The sequence below is a fragment of the Dendropsophus ebraccatus genome, chromosome 14, assembly GCF_027789765.1.
Source record: "Dendropsophus ebraccatus isolate aDenEbr1 chromosome 14, aDenEbr1.pat, whole genome shotgun sequence".
In the NCBI taxonomy this organism is placed as follows: domain Eukaryota; kingdom Metazoa; phylum Chordata; class Amphibia; order Anura; family Hylidae; genus Dendropsophus; species Dendropsophus ebraccatus.
The window spans coordinates 73,713,771-73,733,737 of NC_091467.1; the positions used below are offsets into that span (position 1 = coordinate 73,713,771).

A 19,967-nucleotide genomic window follows, 5' to 3' on the forward strand; every position below is an offset into this window, starting at 1 on the left:
TTTCCAATAGATAAGAAAGTCTTGTATCTGGGAATAGAATCAAAGGCAGCCATGACGGTCCCCAATTCTGTACAATCTGTTTCGTCTCATCTACTGGAACCATTTTCACTTATCTGCAATCAACTGTAACTCGCTCGGAACACCGGCAGGAGTTACTCAATCTGCCTGCAGCGCCACCGCAGGATATATGAAGCATTACACACAGCGCTCAGCCACATGTCTATGTATTCTCTCCGGTCACAAAACGAAGATCCAGAGGATCGATGAAGCTGCAATATCACACACAGACTGAGGACAAGAGAGGCGCTGTGCAGGATATTTCTAATCCTGGACAGCTCCTTTAAAGGGATATTCCACTCAAATGTAACTTTTGATATGTTGCTGCCCATGAAGAGTATAATATGCTAAATATTAATACCTTCCAGTAATCAGAACAATAGACCCAAAGTCTCAGACATAATGGATAATCCATGAGTCATATAACTAACACTGCAAGGGGTATTCCACATAACTTTTGATATGCTGCTGCCCATGGTGAGATTAACAATTCCTTCCATACTGGTTATTATATATTCAGTCTCCTTTCCCCAGTTCTCAGCTGCTGATTTCTTCAGAAGACACAAAAATCAGTGTGTGAGCTTTTCTCTCTGTCTCCCCCTTCTTTCTGAGACAGCTAATTTAAACAAGTCTCTGGCAGGCTGTATGTGCAACACTATAGCTTCTTTGTAATGCTGGGAGGGATAATCACTGTAGGTTCATCAGCGACTTGGCCTCAGAATAACCCTGCCAGCAATACAAAGAAGCTGCAATGTTGCAGATACAGCCTGCCAGGGACTTGTTTAAATTAGCTGCCTCAGAAAAGAGGGGGAGACAGAGAGAAAAGCTCACACACAGATTTTTGTGTCTTCAGCAGAAAGCAGCAGCTGAGAACTGGGGAAAGGAGACTGAATAGATAATAACAAGTATGGAAGCAATTGTTAGTCTCACCATGGGCAGCAACATATCAAAAGTTATTTTTGGGTGGGATACCCCCTTAAGGGCTTTCCAAAGCAACCAGACTACGACTTTTGTATACCACATGGCCCCATACAAAATAACCAACCACATCTCCAATTAATCTGAAGGACAGACAAGCGGCGGGTGCCCTATATCAGCAAGTGTCAGTAAAGAATCAGTATGGACGCTGGCTGCCCTAGTCACACATCTGCCATCAAATTTAGCAAAGAATGACTAAGAAGCCTATTTCTAGTGGAAACAAGATGTCACATGAGTAATACTTTCCACGGACAACACTTGGCTGGCTTCAATATTGAAGGACACGGCGACTGCCAATAGGGTGGGCTTCATGTAGATTTGGTCAGACCCTCAGAACCACCCCCCTCCCCCTCATCTCTCTTCTAGATTCTATTAAACATACAAAAAAAAAATATCTCCCTCCCACCTAAGGAATCCAATTAGGGAAATAATAGTGAGTCCACTAGGGCGGTAAGAATAAGGCACTCTGCAAAGTCATGTGATCACGGGGGGGGGGGGGGGGGGGGGGGGGGGGGGGTCAGATATACGGAAATATATGGACTATTTCCCTCCTCATCTAAATACACTAGCTTGGCCCTGAGAGGCTCGGACTGATTGTATCTGCCATTATGGTTGTATAACTCTATGGTAGTCTATCAAACACAGCAAAGATTTACGGTATAAGCCCCGGCGCGGGTGCGAGCTGAATGTCCCGGTCGCTCCCAATCAGCTGCTACACCGGCCGGGTTTATAAGGTCAGAGATACAACATTGTGCAGATTCCTCTGCGGTTAATGGGGCCTTATGCCTTGTATGACCTTATAAAAAAAGCTAAATTATTAAAACGGCATGGAGCGGTGGTGATTGCCTAATAAATATAACATCCTTGGGGTGGGACAAGGTAAGAGTTGTAGCAGAATAAATTAAAGGGTCTTTTTTTTCTTTATAAACAGCGCCACCCATGGCCAAGTGTGGTACTGCAGCTCGGCCTTGTGGGAATATTTCTGAATAAGGGTTCAGCTGCAAAACCATTAAAGGGTTATTCTATTCAAACATAACTACTTGATATGTTGCTGCCCATGGTGAGACACACAGATTCTTGTGCCTTCAGCAGAAAGCAGCAGCTGAGAACTGGGGGAGGGAGACTGAATAGGTAATAACAAGTATAGAAGGAATTGCTAATCTCACCATGGGCAGCAACATAGCAAAAGTTATTTTGAGTAGAATACCTCTTTAGGGTACAAACACACACACCGTATACGCAGCAGATCTGCCGCAGATTTGATGTTGTGTTCAGTTATTTAGATCTAATCTGCTGCGTATCGCAGCAGAAAGTACGCTGTAATACGGTGTGTGTGTTTGTACCCTTAAGAATAGTTCTGTTCCTACTTAAAAAAAAAAAAAAAAAAAAAGACCCTTCCCCAGAATGAGGATCACTAGCGCCACCTATTGGTTGGCCATCATGTAAGTCAATGTATGACTGATGTAATGGCGGGTTTCTCCTATAGGTGACGATAGAAGTTGTACCTTCACCTCTGGACAGGGATCTATTGTCTTTATAAATCTCTCTCATCGCTAATTCCATAATATTGGGGGAAGGGGGGCCTCAAACTAAAAAAATATTTTCTGATTTACATAAATATTTCCCTTATTTAAAAAAAAAAAAAAAGGTACCAATGACATGAAGTCCACCCAGAAGTTTGCTATTAATCTAAGATTGTTAGCGTTTAAAGTAATACTTGCAGAACACGGTAATGGTGGATGAAGACCTATTCGCCCATGTTGGCGCAATTCCAGATGTTGACGGATAAAGCGTTGCGGCATCGCAAAAGAACGAGGGGGCCGGAGCCGCTATGTCAAATAAGTTACATCTTCAATAGGGGGGGAAAAAAAAAGAGAAAATGATCAGGACACGGCGGCCTTAACCAGGCTCCGTAGTCAACCGGAGGAGGTGATTGTGTAAGAAGATATGCAGGAAAGGTCAGTGGTGCCGCCGGGCCGAGCTGCGCAACCGGCCGCAGACAGTCCTGTAGGCAAAGCAAGGAGCAAGACAACATCCATACTCAACAGGCTGCAGTCGTGGCCGGCGGGCTCTTAGGCTCTCCACCCCTACATACTACCCCTTGGAGAATGGACACACTCAAGACGCCTCCTTCAAGCAGCCCTACACAAGCAATTTTAATAGGCCGGGGCTGGCAGAAGATGGGCTCCCTATAGTAGTGCTTTCTTGCTAAGCCCCATGGTCGGCGCTCGGCTGCTAGGTCCGGGGCAGGCGGCACATCTCGCACTGGTCTGTTCCCGCCTGGTTCATGAAGGTGCAATGCTGACATGACCACATTGAGGTTGAAGAGGCTGCGTGCGTGGATCCTCCGATGGCTCCGTAATCGTGAAGCTCTGACGGTTGTACCCCGACCGTGCCTACGGAAGGAGACACCACAAACGGTTAAACATAACTGGGCGTCAATTGGGATACACACTATGAACAGCCTCCAGGATAGCTTTCTATCAAATACACGATGCAGAGGAGCTCTCCTACAGTGGGCTAGAAAGTGGGCTAGCACTACCCTGCAGGCCAAAGTCTGACCCATATAAGAATCTCAGGTTACTAGGAGTGTTAAAAGAATATTTTTTTCTTTCAACTCAAATGGTGCCAGAGATTTGTATTTTACTTCTATTTAAAAATCTCCAGTCTTCCAGTACTTATCAGCTGCTGTATGTCCTGACACAGTGCTCTCTGCTGCCACCTCTGTCCATGTCAGGAACTGTCCAGAGCAGCAGCAAATCCCCATAGAAAACCTCTCTTGCTCTGGACAGTTCCTGACATGAACAGAGGTGGCGGCAGAGAGCACTGTGTCAGACTGCAGAGAATACACCACTTACTGCAGGACATACAGCAGCTGATAAGTACTGAAGATTTTTAAAAAGAAGTAAATTATAATTTTATATAACTTCCTGAAACCAGATGATTCAACATATTTTTTGTCCCCGGAGAACCCCTTTAAATGTGGGTTTCTGGTAGTATATGCGGTCTCATGTAGTTGCCCCATTCTGCACTACTCACTGCACAGCTGCTCGATGGTCGCCCACTGCTCCGATTTCTTCCAGGTCTGGGCGAGGTCTTCATCCCTGGTTCTCACAGCATCCAATAGCAAGCTAATACTGTCCTGCAGAATGAAGAGCACTGGGATTACAGGAGAAATACATGATACGCCGAGGCTGAACACACCTGTACTCTCTGGTATCAGCCACTTCAGCTTAGGAGGCGGCTGACTGGAGTATTCTTCAAGCGGGTTTATAGTATAAAAGCCAAATACTGTACACCAGTACATAAAGGCATAGATCTAACCAGTACATATACAACTAACCAGTACATTAAGATATAGATGTAACTAGTACATACAGAACTAACCAGTATATTAAGGTATACAACTAACCAGTACATAAAGGCATAGACGTAACCAGTACATAAAAGGTATAGAACTAACCAGTACATATACAACTAACCACTACATTAAGATACAGAACTAACCAGTACATAAAAGGTATCGAACTAACCAGTACATATACAACTAACCACTACATTAAGATACAGATGTAACCAGTACATAAAAGGTATCGAACTAACCAGTACATATACAACTAACCACTACATTAAGATACAGAACTAACCAGTACATATACAACTATAACCACTACATTAAGATATAGATGTAACCAGTACATACAGAACTAACCAGTACATAAAAGGCATAGAACTAACCAGTACATATACAACTAACCAGTACATTAAGATATAGATGTAACCAGTACATACAGAACTAACCAGTACATAAAGGCATAGAACTAACCAGTACATATACAACTAACCAGTACATATACAACTAACCAGTACATACAGAACTAACCAGTACATAAAGGCATAGAACTAACCAGTACATACACAACTAACCAGTACATTAAGATATAGATGTAACCAGTACATACAGAACTAACCAGTACATAAAGGCATAGAACTAACCAGTACATACACAACTAACCAGTACATTAAGATATAGATGTAACCAGTACATATAGAACTAACCAATACATAAAGGCATAGACGTAACCAGTGCATAAAGGCATAGAACTAACCAGTACATACACAACTAACCAGTACATAAAAGGTATAGAAGTAACCAGTACATATAGAACTAACCAGTATATTAAGGTATACAACTAACCAGTACATAAAGGCATAGATGTAACCAGTACACAACAAGTATAGAACTAACCAGTACATAAAAAGTATAAATGTAACCAGTACATATAGAACTAACCAGTACATAAAGGTATAGAAGTCACCAGTATATAGGTATAAAAGAAACCAGTACATATAGAACTAACCAGTACATACAGAACTAACCAGTACATAAAGCAGGGATGGGGATCCGGCTGTGGCAAAACTACGATTCCCATCAAGCCTGGACAGCCAAAGCTTTAGCTCTCCAGGCATGATGGGAGTTGTAGTTTTGCCACAGCTGGATGGCAGAAGGTTCCCCAATCCTGATATAGAACGTCCCGGGTCCTGACCACCAGGCGAGCCCGCACAGCCCAGCTGCTATGCACATTCTCTATAAGTGGATAATAATTTCCTGCCAATAAAATAAAGACTGGTCCCCGGCCAGTGTCACAGGCTGCCAACCGGGAGTGTGAGCGGGAAGGTCCCTGGCCGGCACTGACATCTGTATCTGAGCTCCCCATGCTGCTGCTGGGGCTGGAGGTGGAGACACCAGCAATGAAGGTGTTAACCTAGTGTGGAAGCAGCCCCATGGCAGTCTTACAGCGGCGGGGCCGGGCCTGGACAGCTCCATGGCACTAGTCTTCTGCAGTTATTAGGATCTCCCATTTCTAGTATGGCTTCAGTCCTGGCACTTAGCACCTGGCACACTACAGAAGTGGCTGCGGCTTGTGTTTCTGAGGTGGAAGAGAACAAAGTCTCTGTGTGTGTAAAATAGCACAGAAAAAACAAACATGTGCCCTATAAAAGCTGAAATAGGGATCGTATGTTCCCCCCATAGATGCTAATACGCACATGGGGGTCTACCGGGATGACCATCACATTTTAGATCTCTTACATAATCACTCTTTGAGTTTTAACGTTTGGTCCTATGATAGACACTCATTACATTATACCGAACGTGTGTCCCTTTAAAAGGGGTGTTCACCAATTTATTTTTTTCCTTTCAAAATCAACTGGTGCCAGAAATTTGTAATTTACTTCTATTAAAAAATCTCCAGTCTTTCAGTACTTATCAGCTGCTGTATGTCCTGAATGAAGTGATGTATTCTCTCCAGTCTGACACAGTGCTCTCTGCTGCCACCTCTGTCCATGTCAGGAACTGTCCAGAGCAGGAGAGGTTTTCTATGGGGATTTGCTGCTGCTCTGGACAGTTCCTGATATGGACAGAGGTGGCAGCAGAGAGCACTGTGTCACACTGGAGAGAATACACCACTTGGCTTCCCAGCCATGATGGGAGTTGTAGTTTTGCACCAGCTGGAGAGCAGAGGTTCCTTACCCCTGCATTAGTAGAATGAATTCTGCTTCACAATTCCCCGATTCCATCTGTGAACTCTTGGCCTGATGTGCAGGATGTAGTGCGGGACGCTCCCATGTGCTGCCCAGCTGTGTACGCCCCCCATATGCTAGCAGGACAGCATGAGATTAGGCCGTACATTCTCTTTAGGGGTTAAAACTTTGTGGAAATTAAGTGTCAGCACCCATACACAGAGCTGAGGAGGAGGAGGGGCTCTGTCTGCGGCCGCCATCTGTGTCCATAGCTGGGAGGACACTGATTTCTATGTAGGGATCTCTGCTGTCACAGCCGGGCGAGATGGCGGCAGCTGCGTAACACACCACGCTCCTTCCTGCCTCAGCCCCGAGCTAATGTTATGGCTGCTCACCCTAAAGCGTTGGGTCAGATGAGTTTACTAACACACAGATCAATGGGAAGAGACAGCGAGATAGAATTCAGAAACCCTTTGTCTCTACCTCCTTCCATTCTCTGTAACCATCCCGGAGTAGTTTAAAGCAGGTGATAATGTTGTTGCCAGCGATACCAAATACATGGACTGGTATTAATAAACTGCAACGTGGAGCATTGTGTGTTTATTTTTAACTTTATTTTAGTGTTGTTGTTTTTTTAGCTGTCCTACAAGGGGACTTAAAGGGGTACTCAAAGGAAAAAAAAAATCTTTTAAATAAACTGGTTTCAGAATATTATATAGATTTGTAATTAACTAAAATTTTGAAATCTGCAGCCTTCCTGTACTTATCAGCTGCTGTATGTCCTGCAGAAAGTGGTGTATTCTCTCTAGTGTAACAGGGCTCTCTGCTGCCACCTCTGTCCATGTCAAAAACTGTCCAGAGCAGGAGAGGGGATTTTTTTTTATGCTCCGGAAAGAATACACCACTTCCTACACGACATACAGCAGCTGATAAGTACTGGAAGACTGGAGAGAATACAACACTTCCTGTAGGACATACAGCAGCTGATAAGTACTGGAAGACTGGAGAATTTTAATTAGACGTAAATTAGAAATCTATATAGCTTTTTGACATCAGTTGATTTGAAAGAAACATTTCACCGGAGTACCCCTTTAACTGTGCCATGTCAGGTATAATACACTGCAGTGCTGATCAGTACTGCATTATTGTGTTTCACTGACAGGCAGAGATGATCAGACAGATCAAAGCCTGACTAGCTTCAAGAGCCAGGACATCGGAGACCTTGGTGAGGCCTGGTGCCCTGGCTACTATCAGGACTCTAATCACTTCACACTGACCACAGCATCTATAGGGTATGGATAGTTGTGGCAAGTTCCCGGCTACCATTCAGGCATTGAAAGCAAGGACCGACCGCGGATAGCACAGGCACAACATCTGTCCATTGCCTGTTAATTAACATTGCTGCAGCAACGTTAATTGCACAATTGCGGGAGGGGCTTAAAGGATCACTAGGTTTATTCCGCCTTAAATGATGGCAGCAGAAACTAGTGACAGAAATGCTGAACAGATCGGTGTATTACTTACATCATTTTGTTCCGCTGTTCTCCTAATATGCAGGAGAATAGGATTCTGGCCACGCCCCTCCCTCCACCCTCCAGCTGCTGATTGACAAGTGACTGCCTATACACAGCATGGATAGATAACTGCCGATCAGCAGCTGGTGGGCGGAGTTTTCTGTTTCTCATGAATATCTAGGACTACTGGGCTCATGCACATAATGGAGAGGACTACTTATTGTCCATGTTATTCAGGAGGAGATCTCTGTATCTGTAAGTGATACATCATCCTGCTCAGCTTCTCTGTCACCAATTTATGCTACCCTGAGATAGGAGAGCAGACTCTGCTGACAGAGTCTCTTTAAAGGGGTACTCTGACGGGGGGGCTTTTTTTGATCTGGCCGGGGAGGAGGTGGCTGAGGACAACGACGTCCAGGGGAGGTGGGTGCACGTCGTTGCCTCATCCACCTCTTCCCCGGCCAGATTGGAAAAAAAAAAGTCCCCCCCCCCCGCTGGAGTACCCCTTTAAGACGTTCCCATAAAGGTTTTTTTTCCCCATTCCAATTTTGCATGAAAATCCAATATTTTGCTGTTGTGGAAATAATTGTCATGTCACTTATTTTTGGTGGAAACCACGAGCTCTCTGCTGCTGACACGTTCCCTGTGCACATTGGCTATCATAGGTCCAGTCCTTCCTGCCACACGCTGACCGCCATGATATACACTCCATTAATATCCCCTCCTGTATGTGTGTGCTCACCTGCAGAGGCATCACTTCATTGGTCACTAAGAAGAGGAGTAGATGGAAATCCGAGATGATGTCAAGGAAGATGGATGATGGATTCTGAGAGAGATATGTGGCCAGACTATGGAAATCCTGTGGAGGCGGAAACATATCGGTGACACACAGAAAGAAACATATCGGTGACACACAGAAAGAAACATATCGGTGACACACAGAAAGAAACATATCGGTGACACACAGAAAGAAACATATCGGTGACACACAGAAAAACGGATGGAACATTACAGACTGGGTAAAAACCACACAAGATTGACCTTTCTCTTGATATGCTGCTTTTTTCCCTCCATCCTGTTGTCTAGGTTACCGACCACCACTCTGCTCTTTAAGCAGTGGTCTAGCTGATATATATATATACATATATATAGTTTACATATTTATATATAGTATACAGTACATATACACTATGGGGGACATTTATGCAGGCAGCGCCCCTGATTCTGGCAGATTCTCATCTTCTCCCTGGCATACACCAGTCGTATTCCCTGCTTACCTGCGGGAGGGGGTGGGCGTCTCCTCCCGCGCCTAATTTATCAAGGTTTAAGCCTGGAAATAGGCATAAACCAGGCAAATACCTAGACCTGCTTCAGAGCCTGTACCCGGCACAGGGCTGGCCGGCTGTACTCAGGGCCATGGGGATCATGCACGTGCTGCCACCCTCAGTGCTGCAGTACTAGTAGTATTGGGGCACAGTAATGCAGGTCGCATGGTGTAACGGGTCATGTTAGAAGGCAATGATCAGCCAATTGTTGAACACGACCCATTACACCAAGCGATTATCAACTGGAAAGACTGGTGTGATAGGACTCCAATGCTGATGTAAGGACTGAAGAAGCTGTAGAACGGCCACTGACTATTAAACTCTCCTGGTTACAGAAGAAACTGGACCCCGATGTTCAGGCTTGTGACTAATAACAAACCTGACATCACAAGGACATAGAGCTGTATTATTATCTATATATCCATCAGGTCACATGACAGGCGGCTCTCACCTGGGTCTCCCCAAGGGATTCTCTGTTTTCAATAGGAAACAAGTTGGATGAGGTGGAGAATGTATATACTGGATCCTTTGGGAATGTGGTGGTGATCTGTACATGGAAAAATATGCAAAACTTTAGGGATACGAGGGGATGAGGAGACCAAAACAACTAGTATTCCTATAAGGGCTGAGCTATCAGAAATAACACATACAGTAGTTAAAGGGGAACTACGGCTAAAATATTTTTCCTTCAAATCAACTGAGATTTGCAATTAACTTTAATTTTAAAATCTGATGTCTTCCGGTACTTATCAGCTGCTGTATGTCCTGCAAGAAGTGGTGTATTCTCTCCAGTCTGACACAGCGCTCTCTGCTGCCACCTCTGTCCATGTCAGGAACTGTCCAGAGCAAATCCCCATAGAAAACTGCTCTGGACAGTTCCTGACATGGACAGAGGTGGCAGCAGAGAGCGCTGTCTCAGACTGGAAAGAATACACCACCTTCTGCAGGACATACAGCAGCTGATAAGTCTGGAGATTTTTACATAGAAGTAAATTAGTTCTATATAATTTTCTGAAACCAGTTGATCTGAAAGAAAGATATTCAGCGGAGTGCCTCTTTAGTGGGAACTAAGAGCTAACTGCTATTATGATTCCACAGTGCATGGGACACTTTACCCCTTACCTCCTAAATACTAATATCAACTCAGAAAACTACATAAAAGGTTGCTAAGAAATAATATAGAGCTGATAAGAAGTCTGTTCTTTATCCCTGCTCTGCTAGGTCTAGTAGCAGACTTATAAATGTGCGATGTCTGTCAGGTCTGGCATATTCAGCAACGGCTAACAGAGATATACTTGTCACTAAGCAATGTCTTCTAACGGTGTGGTATTACAGCAGGACGGTGGCCCCAAAGACAAGAAGAAGCCTTAACATGAGTCTCTAGTGCAGGGATTGGGAACCTTCGGCCCTCCAGCTGTTGCAAAACTGTTGCCTTGATAGCCAAAGCGAAGGTTCCCCATCCCTGCTCTAGTCTATAGCTGCTACTGCCATTACACTAGATGACAAAAATGGAGAATACTCACGTCAATGATCAAATACTCTACAGGTAGAGGCCGCGCCAACTGTGTGATCTCATTGCCAAACTTGTCAATATCCTGCAAAGGGCAAAACACTGAGTAAATCAACAGGCACTACAAGGACTTGGTACTCCGATGCTGTCACCCATATTCTGCTATGTGACAGTGCTCTCTGCTGCCACCTCTGTCCATGTCAGGAACTGTCCAGAGCAGCTGCAAATCCCCATAGAAAACCTGCTCTGGACAGTTCCTGACATGGATAGAGGTGGCAGCAGAGAGCACTGTGTCAGACTGAAAAGAATACACCACTTCATGCAGGACATACAGCAGCTGATAGGTACTGGAAGACTGGAGATTTTTTTTTTTTTAAAGAACCAATTTACAAATGTATATAATTTCTAACACCAATTAATTTGGTCTGCAGAACCCCTTTAAGAAGTGTTCATCCGAGTGGAACCATCTCTTCCCTACCAATAGCCTTTAGATGTGACTGACCTTATAAAAGACATCAGGAACATACTGCTCACTGCTTGACTCTTTGGCATAGCCCAGCTCTGGAGCATCTCTACAGGGCAGGAGACACTCATCCCGTACTAGCGCCATACACTGATTTGACACCTGGTATCCCTCAAAGTGCACTTGGTTATCCGGGCCTCCTATGGAAGACAAGAAGAGAGAAGAAGTCAGGAAACACATACATATACATACATATACACACATACATATAGACATTTACACATACATTTACACACACACATACATACATATCAGTTTTACATCTACTGGACGTCAGATCCCAAATACACTGACTGGTGCAGGAACCATGCACACCTTCTGCAACTGATCTGCAGCAGACCCGCAGTGTGTGAACCTACCCTAAAGGGCTTTTCCTGTATGTGATCATGAGACGAGCCAAAGAATTTTTTTTACCAATGCAAAACATTACAGAGATGACCCTTATGTCACATGGCGGTGGTCTTCAACCTATGGCTCTCCAGTGGTTGTTGTAACTAAAACTTTGAACCTTAGAATGTCCTCACATGATTTAAAGGGGTATTCCCAGGTAAAATACATATTAAATCAAACCTTATCCCCCTATAGGAGACTAACACTTCATTCCAAACGTGTTATTATCTATTCAGTTTCCTTCCCCCAGTTCTAAGCTGCTGCTTTGTGCTGAAGACACAAAAATCTGTGTGTGATCTTTTCTCTCTGTCTCCCCCTCTTGAGACGGCTCATGTAAACAGTGTCCCTGGCCGGCTGCATCTGCACTCTGCCCCTGGCCGGCTGCATCTGATGCCAGGGGGGTTAAACTAAGGGCAAGTTGATGATGACCTCACTGTGATTAACCCTTCTGGCATTACATAGTGCAGAGACAGCTAGTAACACTGTTTACATCAGCCGTCTCACAAGGGAGGGGGCAATGTAGAGAAAAGCTCAGACACTGTTTTCTGTGTCTTCAGCTGAAAGCAGCAGCTGAAAACTGGGGAGAGGAGACTGATAAGGTAAAAACAAGTAGGAGGGGGGATGATTCAACATGCATTTTACCTAACCTGACTACCCCTTTAACCCTTTAAAGGGATTGAGCCAATCCACAAGGTCACCTCCCTAACCTCAGGATAAGGAATTACCATCTGATGGCAGGGGATCTGACTGCAGAGTCTCTCATCAGAATGGAGCAGCTGGACCCTGGCCATCACACAGGTATCCCCTGTCCCCAACCTCTTTATAAGGAACAGGACTTTTATTTCCAGTTTTATATTTATATTATATTTTCTCTAGTGACCTCACAAAGTACAATGTTCCCATTACTGATATTACTGTCAGTGTGATGTCTGTTCAGCTACAGCCTTTGGCTTCTGTATCCACCGTCTATGGTTGGATCTTTTCTGCACTGAGTGCTATAATTTTTGTGTCTTTCTTTTTTTCCTGCACTTTGTTGCCCCCCTCATAGACTCATACATTTTTTAGGTTTCCGCCAGCAGAGCGGTGTGGGGGCCATGCTTGTTACAGGCGCACTGTAGCTTTCCTTGGCCTCATGTTGGGTCACATAGGATTTTTATTATTTTTTTATCAGTATTCATTCCATTGATTCAACAACAACAAAAGCTGCGCACCTCAGGCCCAGGATGCCAGGTGTTTTCCATGAGGCTCAATGCACCAGATAAACAACCTGTACTGAAAATGGTCATGTTGTTAGATTAATAGGATCAAAGGTTTTTGACTTGAACTTTCTACATTTTTGCCAAAAATTTAGTATGTGCCAAAAATGTCTTTTTTAGCTTTTTTAAGGATTTTCTTTTTTAGGTTTGGTTCACACTGTGATTTGTGTTTTACTGGTGTAATTCACTGGTTTCCATTTCTGTTCTTGGCTGTATAAAAGATCCCTAAATTATTATTAATGTTACTGACACCAGATTACATGTGATATCAAGTTGGACAAGATGGACGCGTCTTTTTTTTCACCCTTATTAACTATGTAAGTAAATAGGAGACTGGTTCTGCTGTATGGCTTTAGCATCTGTTTACCATATAGGTTTTTATAACTTTTAAGAGTATAAAAGGTATACGTTATACGTATAGACAAATGCAGTGTGAGCCCTTGCTTAGTCCCACAGTCCCTATTAATCACACCTCCTGCTGCTGGCATGGCCTCAGCTTCTGTCATCCCTAGGCCGGACACTTACAGCACTGTTTTCTAATAGAAAACGGCTAGTACGCTGGGAATATAAAAAAAAAAAAACACGACAGTGACACTTTAAATTAAAACAAACAAAAGAGCGGATCACGTGTCCTCCAGCTCTCCAGCGGGCCAGGCTAGCACTTGCAACCCAGCCCACTGCAAAGACGGAGGACACGTGATCCAGTGACGTCACTGTGGGATGTCAGATAGTCATTCCTTTCCCCCATATGGGTCGCAGTGAAATCCACTGCAATACTAATTACCATGAAATCTATAGCCCTCCATTCTCACAGTGCTATAGCCTTAAAAATATTATACATGATGCTGCTGTGGTGTGAAAAAATAATAAAGACACCATACTTACCTGTCCGCACTCCAGGTTGGATTCCCAGCTGAGTGACAACCCCCTCAGCCAATCGTTGGCTATGGTGGGACAGCACAGTGATTGGCTGAGCGGGCCGTCATTCAGCTGTGAAACCGGAAACCCCACCAGGGAGAGTGTGGACAGGTAAGTATCGTCGTAGCTATATTACAAGGAACTGCCATAGCCTTTATGGTAAACACAGACTGAAGGTGGCACACGGCATGCTGGGAGATGTAATTTCCCAGACCGTAACATCTCCAGTATAGTTTATAATAAATAAAAAGTTATAACAGAGGAACAGTGGCAAGCAGAAGAGTGGCAAATATATCAAATTAATCAGGGTCAGGAGGTGCAAAGTCAACATGCCCAACCCATCTCTCCACCAACATCGGTCAGCGGATAGTCAGAAGGCCAACATACAACTTACACCATCGTTCATAACGGCTGCAGGCAAGATATACAACACATACACTCAGTAAGTTAGAGAACATCTTACCTGTAGCCACCACAGTCACAAACTTGGAGCCAAAGTGTCCGTCCGGAGACAGCCGGCATAGGTTTGGGTGTTGGTTCTGAAAGAAGCCGGCCGTGATGCATTCTTCCGCACTCAGGAAATAAGAATCCTGGGAAACAAGAACAAGGCTGAGTGATAGATCTACAGACATAGGAAGAGTGAATGTGTCTTCCACTTATAGCAAGTAACTGGATCCTATCAGTGTATGCCGCCGTTTGCTGATGGATGATGCCGGAAATTTTTTTTCTTGAATCATAACTAACTGAACCGGATGATTTTAGTATTTAATAATGTATATAGAATACATGTAAAGCAATGTAAAAGATTAAAACATGCAATGGCTGGTGCCACCCCTCAAGCACGGACATCCTGATCTTACCTTGTTCCTACTGTACCGGACAGTACCTTTTCTGGTATCTTCTGAGACCAGGTCTGTGAATATCCAGCCGACCTAAAAAGAGATGGCATGGTGAGCTAGCACGGTGTGAACCCGAGCAAATCCTTAAAGTGTCACTGTCAGCATAAAAAACGTTTGAAGTGTCAGAGAGACGTCATAGAGACAGGTAAAAAGTTTTGATCGGTCAGGGTCGGAGAGTGTTCGGACCCGTACTGATCGGAAGAAGAGTGCACTAAGTGTAGTCCTCTCCTGACTCTGTCATATGATCAGTCAGGCTCATAATGTAAGTCTATGGAGCCCGAATGATTATACTGACACAGAGCGAGTAGATGATGTGTTGCGGCGCGGTCTTCTCTTCGCTAATCCTGACTATCTGTACGGGTGTAAACACTCAGAGGTGGACCCATGAAAGCTTTTGACATTTCTCTATGATGTGGTGACAGTGACACTTTAAAGTGCACCTGTTGTTTCAGGTACAAGTCAATTAAGACAACAGATTTTTCGGCCGCAAACAAGCGCCGAACAGCGAGATCGGTGCTCATTTGCAGCGCCTTTGCAAAGCAAGACGAATCAACTGGCCGAGCTAAACAAACGATCCATGTATCATTAATGCAGCCATTGAAACTGACAGCACAGTGATATACATATAGGATATACTGTACATACAGGAGATACATGTATCTTTGCTGTCAGTTTCCAGATCACACAGCGGTACATACAGTACTTACCTAGTGCGTTGCTGCTGTGACTTGGCATCCTGTTTCTCCGCCTCTCCCTTCTAGACGCTGTGTCTTCAGGTCCCTGCCTCTGCGGGTTGTCAATCAGTGAGGAGGAAGGCAGACCTAAAGACACAGCGGCTGGACAGAAGAGCCAGAGAAGAGGATCACAGGAGCAGCAGTGCTAGGTAAGTATGCACTGCTGTGTGATCTGGAAACAGCAAAGATATATGTATATACCAAATTCTACATACATATCTGTGCTGTCAGTCTGTCTTTATAGTTATCAGCCTCACACTGCCTGTTTACATAGGATGATGTGTGGCTGATGCGATGACATTTTCCCCGTTCTTAGCTGATCACTGTGACTTTTACATGGGTCGATTATAGGCTGCAGGTGCGTTTCTTGCAACATCGCTGACTGATAATCGTTCCGCGTGAAATCAGAAATAAACCATCATGTCCATACAGTTATTAGCAGCTCTCCTCTCTGCAGGATCCATCTCTTACCGTGTATTCCGTAAGCTCAGCTAAGTGGATGGAGATCAGATGCCATGTCATTTTCCATGGACAAAATACAGATAAAATGGGAGATCCTGATCTTATATACCGCTATATATTACACAAAGAAGCAGGCGCAGCATGAAGGACATTATTGAGTGGTACTGATCAGTGTAAGCTGGAAAATACATTATCCCACAGCAATAAAACCTATGGCCATTCCCAGACACAGAGGTTACAATTCTCTGAAGCAGTTTTTTGTCCTTGCCTTTCTTAATCCAAGCTTGGCTGCAATCTCATCCACCACTTTTGCTTTTGGATCATCAAGCAGCTCCAGGCTGTTCTGTGTCCCAATCTAAAAAGAGAAAGATGATGAGGATACAATGCACACACACTCTACTGTCATATCTGCAGGAAGTATTATGGGCATTATCATTAGACGGACCACTTTAAGGCCATGTTCACACAACGTAAAAAAAAGGGAAAAATACGGCCATATTTGGATAAATACGGCCTGAAATAAAGAACATGATCATTATTTCAGGCCGTATTTATCTATATAAAGCTGTATTTTGCCCTTATTTGTACAAAGTGTGAACTAGGCCTAAAAATAAAAATATTTTTCTTTCAAATCAACTGGTTTCAGAAAGTAATAAAATTTTCTAATTTACTTCTATTATAAAAATATGCAGTCCTCCAGTACTTATCAGCTCCTGTATGTCATGCAGAAAGTGGTGTATTCTCTCCAGTCTGACACAGTGCTCTCTGCTGCCATCTCTGTCCATGTCAGGAACTGTCCAGACCGGCAGCAAATCCCTGTAGAAAATCTCTCCTGCTCTGGACAGTTCCTGACATGGCCAGAGGTGGCAGCAGAGAGCACTGTGTCAGACTGGAGAGAATACACCACTTCTTGCAGGGCATACAGCAGCTGATAAGTACTGGAGATTTTTAAAACAGAATTAAAAAACTACATGACTTTCTGAAACCAGCTGATTTGAAAGAAAAAGATTTTTCGCAAGAGTACCCCTTAAAGGAATGTAAGTTTTAGAAGGCCATTGTCATTGTAATGGTTTCACAAAATATTCTTAAAAACAGTACCTGAATATATATCATCATAGGGAACAAGTCATCGCCTACCTGAGGCGGTTCATAGATGGCGGCCACCTCAGCCCGGATGCCTAGCGGGATGTCCTTGTGTTCGGTGTAACGTCCATACAAGTAGCCTATGCGTTGGTTTCCGGTTTTGCGCCAGAAGTCCAGGAAGCGGTCGGCGATCGTGTGATTTTCGAACATAATGTTGTCCACATGTCTGTATTTCTGTTGTGAGGAAAAGAAATAGGAATGTACATGTTAAAAAAAAAGGGAAACTAAAGAACAGACTGTATCAATATTTGCATTAGAACAGGAAACCAACATATGAAAAGCAGCGTCTATTGTCACAATCCCATCTGTTACTGCAGCTTATAACATCTGCTCTTTAGGCACGTTAAAGGCGTTGTTCCCCAAAAAAACATTTTTCTTTCAGATCAACTGGTGCCAGAAAGTGCCAGAGATTGGTAATTTACTTCTATTCAAAAATCTCCAGTCTTCCAGTACTTATCAGCTGCTGTATGCAGGAACTGTCCAGAGCAGGAGAGGTTTTCTATGGGGATTTGCTGCTGCTCTGGACAGTTCCTGACATGGACAGAGGTGGCAGCAGAGAGCACTGTGTCAGACTGGAGAGAATACACCACTTCCTGAAGAACATACAGCAGCTGATAAGTACTAGAAGACTGGAGATTTTTTTTATAGAAGTAAATTACAAATCTCTGGCACCAACTGATTTAGAAAAAAAAAAAAAAACTGGTGAACAACTCGTTTAACCATATAAAATGGGGACCTTTAACTTGTGACAGTGAAACACTCAGCTCTGCTACATGTCCTATACATTACTTGTTACTGTCCCCTTCATGCTTTGCTGTATTCCGATGTCCGCTTACATGAGAAGTGCATTCTGGGTATATGGAGTGAGCTAAGGAGGCGGGTCTGCTCTATATGTAACGGGTGTATACAGTATGACACCTAACACCTCCCATCCCAGCAATTTATCCCCCTAGATCAGGGATGGAGAACCTTCGGCCCTCCAAACTGTTGCAAAATTACAAATCCTATCATACCCGGACAGGCATAGCTAAAGCTTGATGGCATGATGGGAACTGTAGTTTTGCCAAAGGTTTCCCATCCCTGTCCCGGATGCTGTGGTCCATAGGGACAGGGACCAGATATAAAACAGGTGCGCCTCCTTTCACCAGTTGGGTGTCCCTGTAATGCTTCTGACCTGATGACACACGGTGAACGTCAAGAAAACTAAACCCTCCAAAAATTAGACTTGTTTTACCCTACAAATAATTTTTTTTTCTACATTTTATGGTAAAATGAACGGGGTCATTAAAAAAAAAGTTATAGCGCTAAGAAGAAAAGGTCATTAAAGGGGAACTCTCAGCAAGTGAGATGGATCTAACCTGCTGCTATGTCCCTACTGCACAGGAGATGCTGAGGAGGAAGGTAAGGCTGGGTTCACACTATATACTTTTTTTTCAACAGATGAAAAAACGAACGCATTTGTTTGCATCTGTTTTTTCCATTGACTTCCATCATAGAAGAAGCGGATCAAAACGCATCCACAAAAACGTACACGAAAACTAATCAAAATACATCAAATTTTTTGCAGCGATTGACCACATTTTTGGGCGCGCTAAAAAAATAAATAGATGCGTTTTAATCCTTTTTTTTTTATAATGGAAGTCAATGGAGAAACGGATCCAAAAAGATGCACAATAATGCAGCGTAGTGTGACCCCAGCCTTACCTTCCTCCTCGGCGCTGTTCCTGGGCACTTAGTTGTTTACTCCTTGGTCTGGTAAGACTGTTAGGGCCCTATTCTACCGGACGATTATCGTTCAGATTATCGTTAAATCGTTTAAATCTAAACGATAATCGTTCGGTTGAAATGCAGTTAACGATTAACGACCGAACAAGAAATCGTTGATCGCTTTATAAAACCTGGACCTATTTTTATCGTTGCTCGTTTGCAAAACGTTCGCATTGATTAAGACATCGTTCGGTCGTTCGCAGTAGATACGAACGCAATAGCGAAGAAATAACGAAGAAAAAACGATTGCAAATACGATCATAAGTAACGATTATCGTTCCATGGAAATGAGTGAACGTTTTAAGGTCTTTCGCAATAGCAGTCGTTTGAGATCGTTAATCGTTAACGATTATGCGAACGATAATCGTCCGGTGGAATAGGGCCCTTAGGAGCAATGCCCCGCCCTCAATTGATCCTCTCCATTGATAATCATCAGAAGAGGAGGGCCGGCCGGAGGCAAATCACAGCTATGGGGACGGGCAGTGCTCCTAACGGTATAACCGAACCATGGAGTGAACGACTAACTGCACCAGAACGGCGTTACGGATGACGGTGAGAGACGTAAGGGAGGACCTTCCTCCTCCTGTGCAATAGGGACATATCATTAGGTTAGATTCATCTAATCTGCCGTCGAACCTGACGAGACCTTTACCTGTCGGTTGAGTGTGATGGCGCTGGGCTGGCATTTGGTACAGATTCCTTCCGGCCACGGTGGGTGACCCTCACAGCCCGATTTAATCTTACAGCTGATATTCTCCAAGGCCACAAATTTCCCCCTGAAAATAAAAAACGTTAATGTCCCTGGAAGTAACATCCAATGGTGGCCGTCAGACATTATATCATCCCTGCAGCGCGGTCAGCGGAGTGAAAATAAAAAGTGTCACTAAAAATTCTCTAAAAAATATATTTAACATAAAAACATTATTTAAACAATAAGTCATTTTCTAATGACACTGTCCCTTAAAGGG

The 19,967-nt window shown here is 43.8% G+C and overlaps 1 protein-coding gene across 1 annotated transcript in view; it reads right to left on the minus strand.

The window, feature by feature from the left end:
• Positions 1-3,166: 3,166 nt before the first annotated feature.
• Positions 3,167-19,967, minus strand: part of NPLOC4 (NPL4 homolog, ubiquitin recognition factor) — a 28,693-nt gene continuing 11,892 nt past the window's right edge. The window contains exons 7-17 of the mRNA XM_069952834.1: positions 19,652-19,775; positions 17,227-17,406; positions 16,358-16,444; positions 14,855-14,926; positions 14,458-14,584; positions 11,410-11,570; positions 10,921-10,992; positions 9,849-9,944; positions 8,815-8,931; positions 4,075-4,177; positions 3,167-3,431 (exon numbers count right to left, since the gene is read on the minus strand). Coding sequence (XP_069808935.1) covers positions 3,271-3,431; positions 4,075-4,177; positions 8,815-8,931; positions 9,849-9,944; positions 10,921-10,992; positions 11,410-11,570; positions 14,458-14,584; positions 14,855-14,926; positions 16,358-16,444; positions 17,227-17,406; positions 19,652-19,775 — 1,300 coding nt within the window. The 3' untranslated portion in view covers positions 3,167-3,270. The remainder of the gene's footprint in view (positions 3,432-4,074; positions 4,178-8,814; positions 8,932-9,848; positions 9,945-10,920; positions 10,993-11,409; positions 11,571-14,457; positions 14,585-14,854; positions 14,927-16,357; positions 16,445-17,226; positions 17,407-19,651; positions 19,776-19,967) is intronic.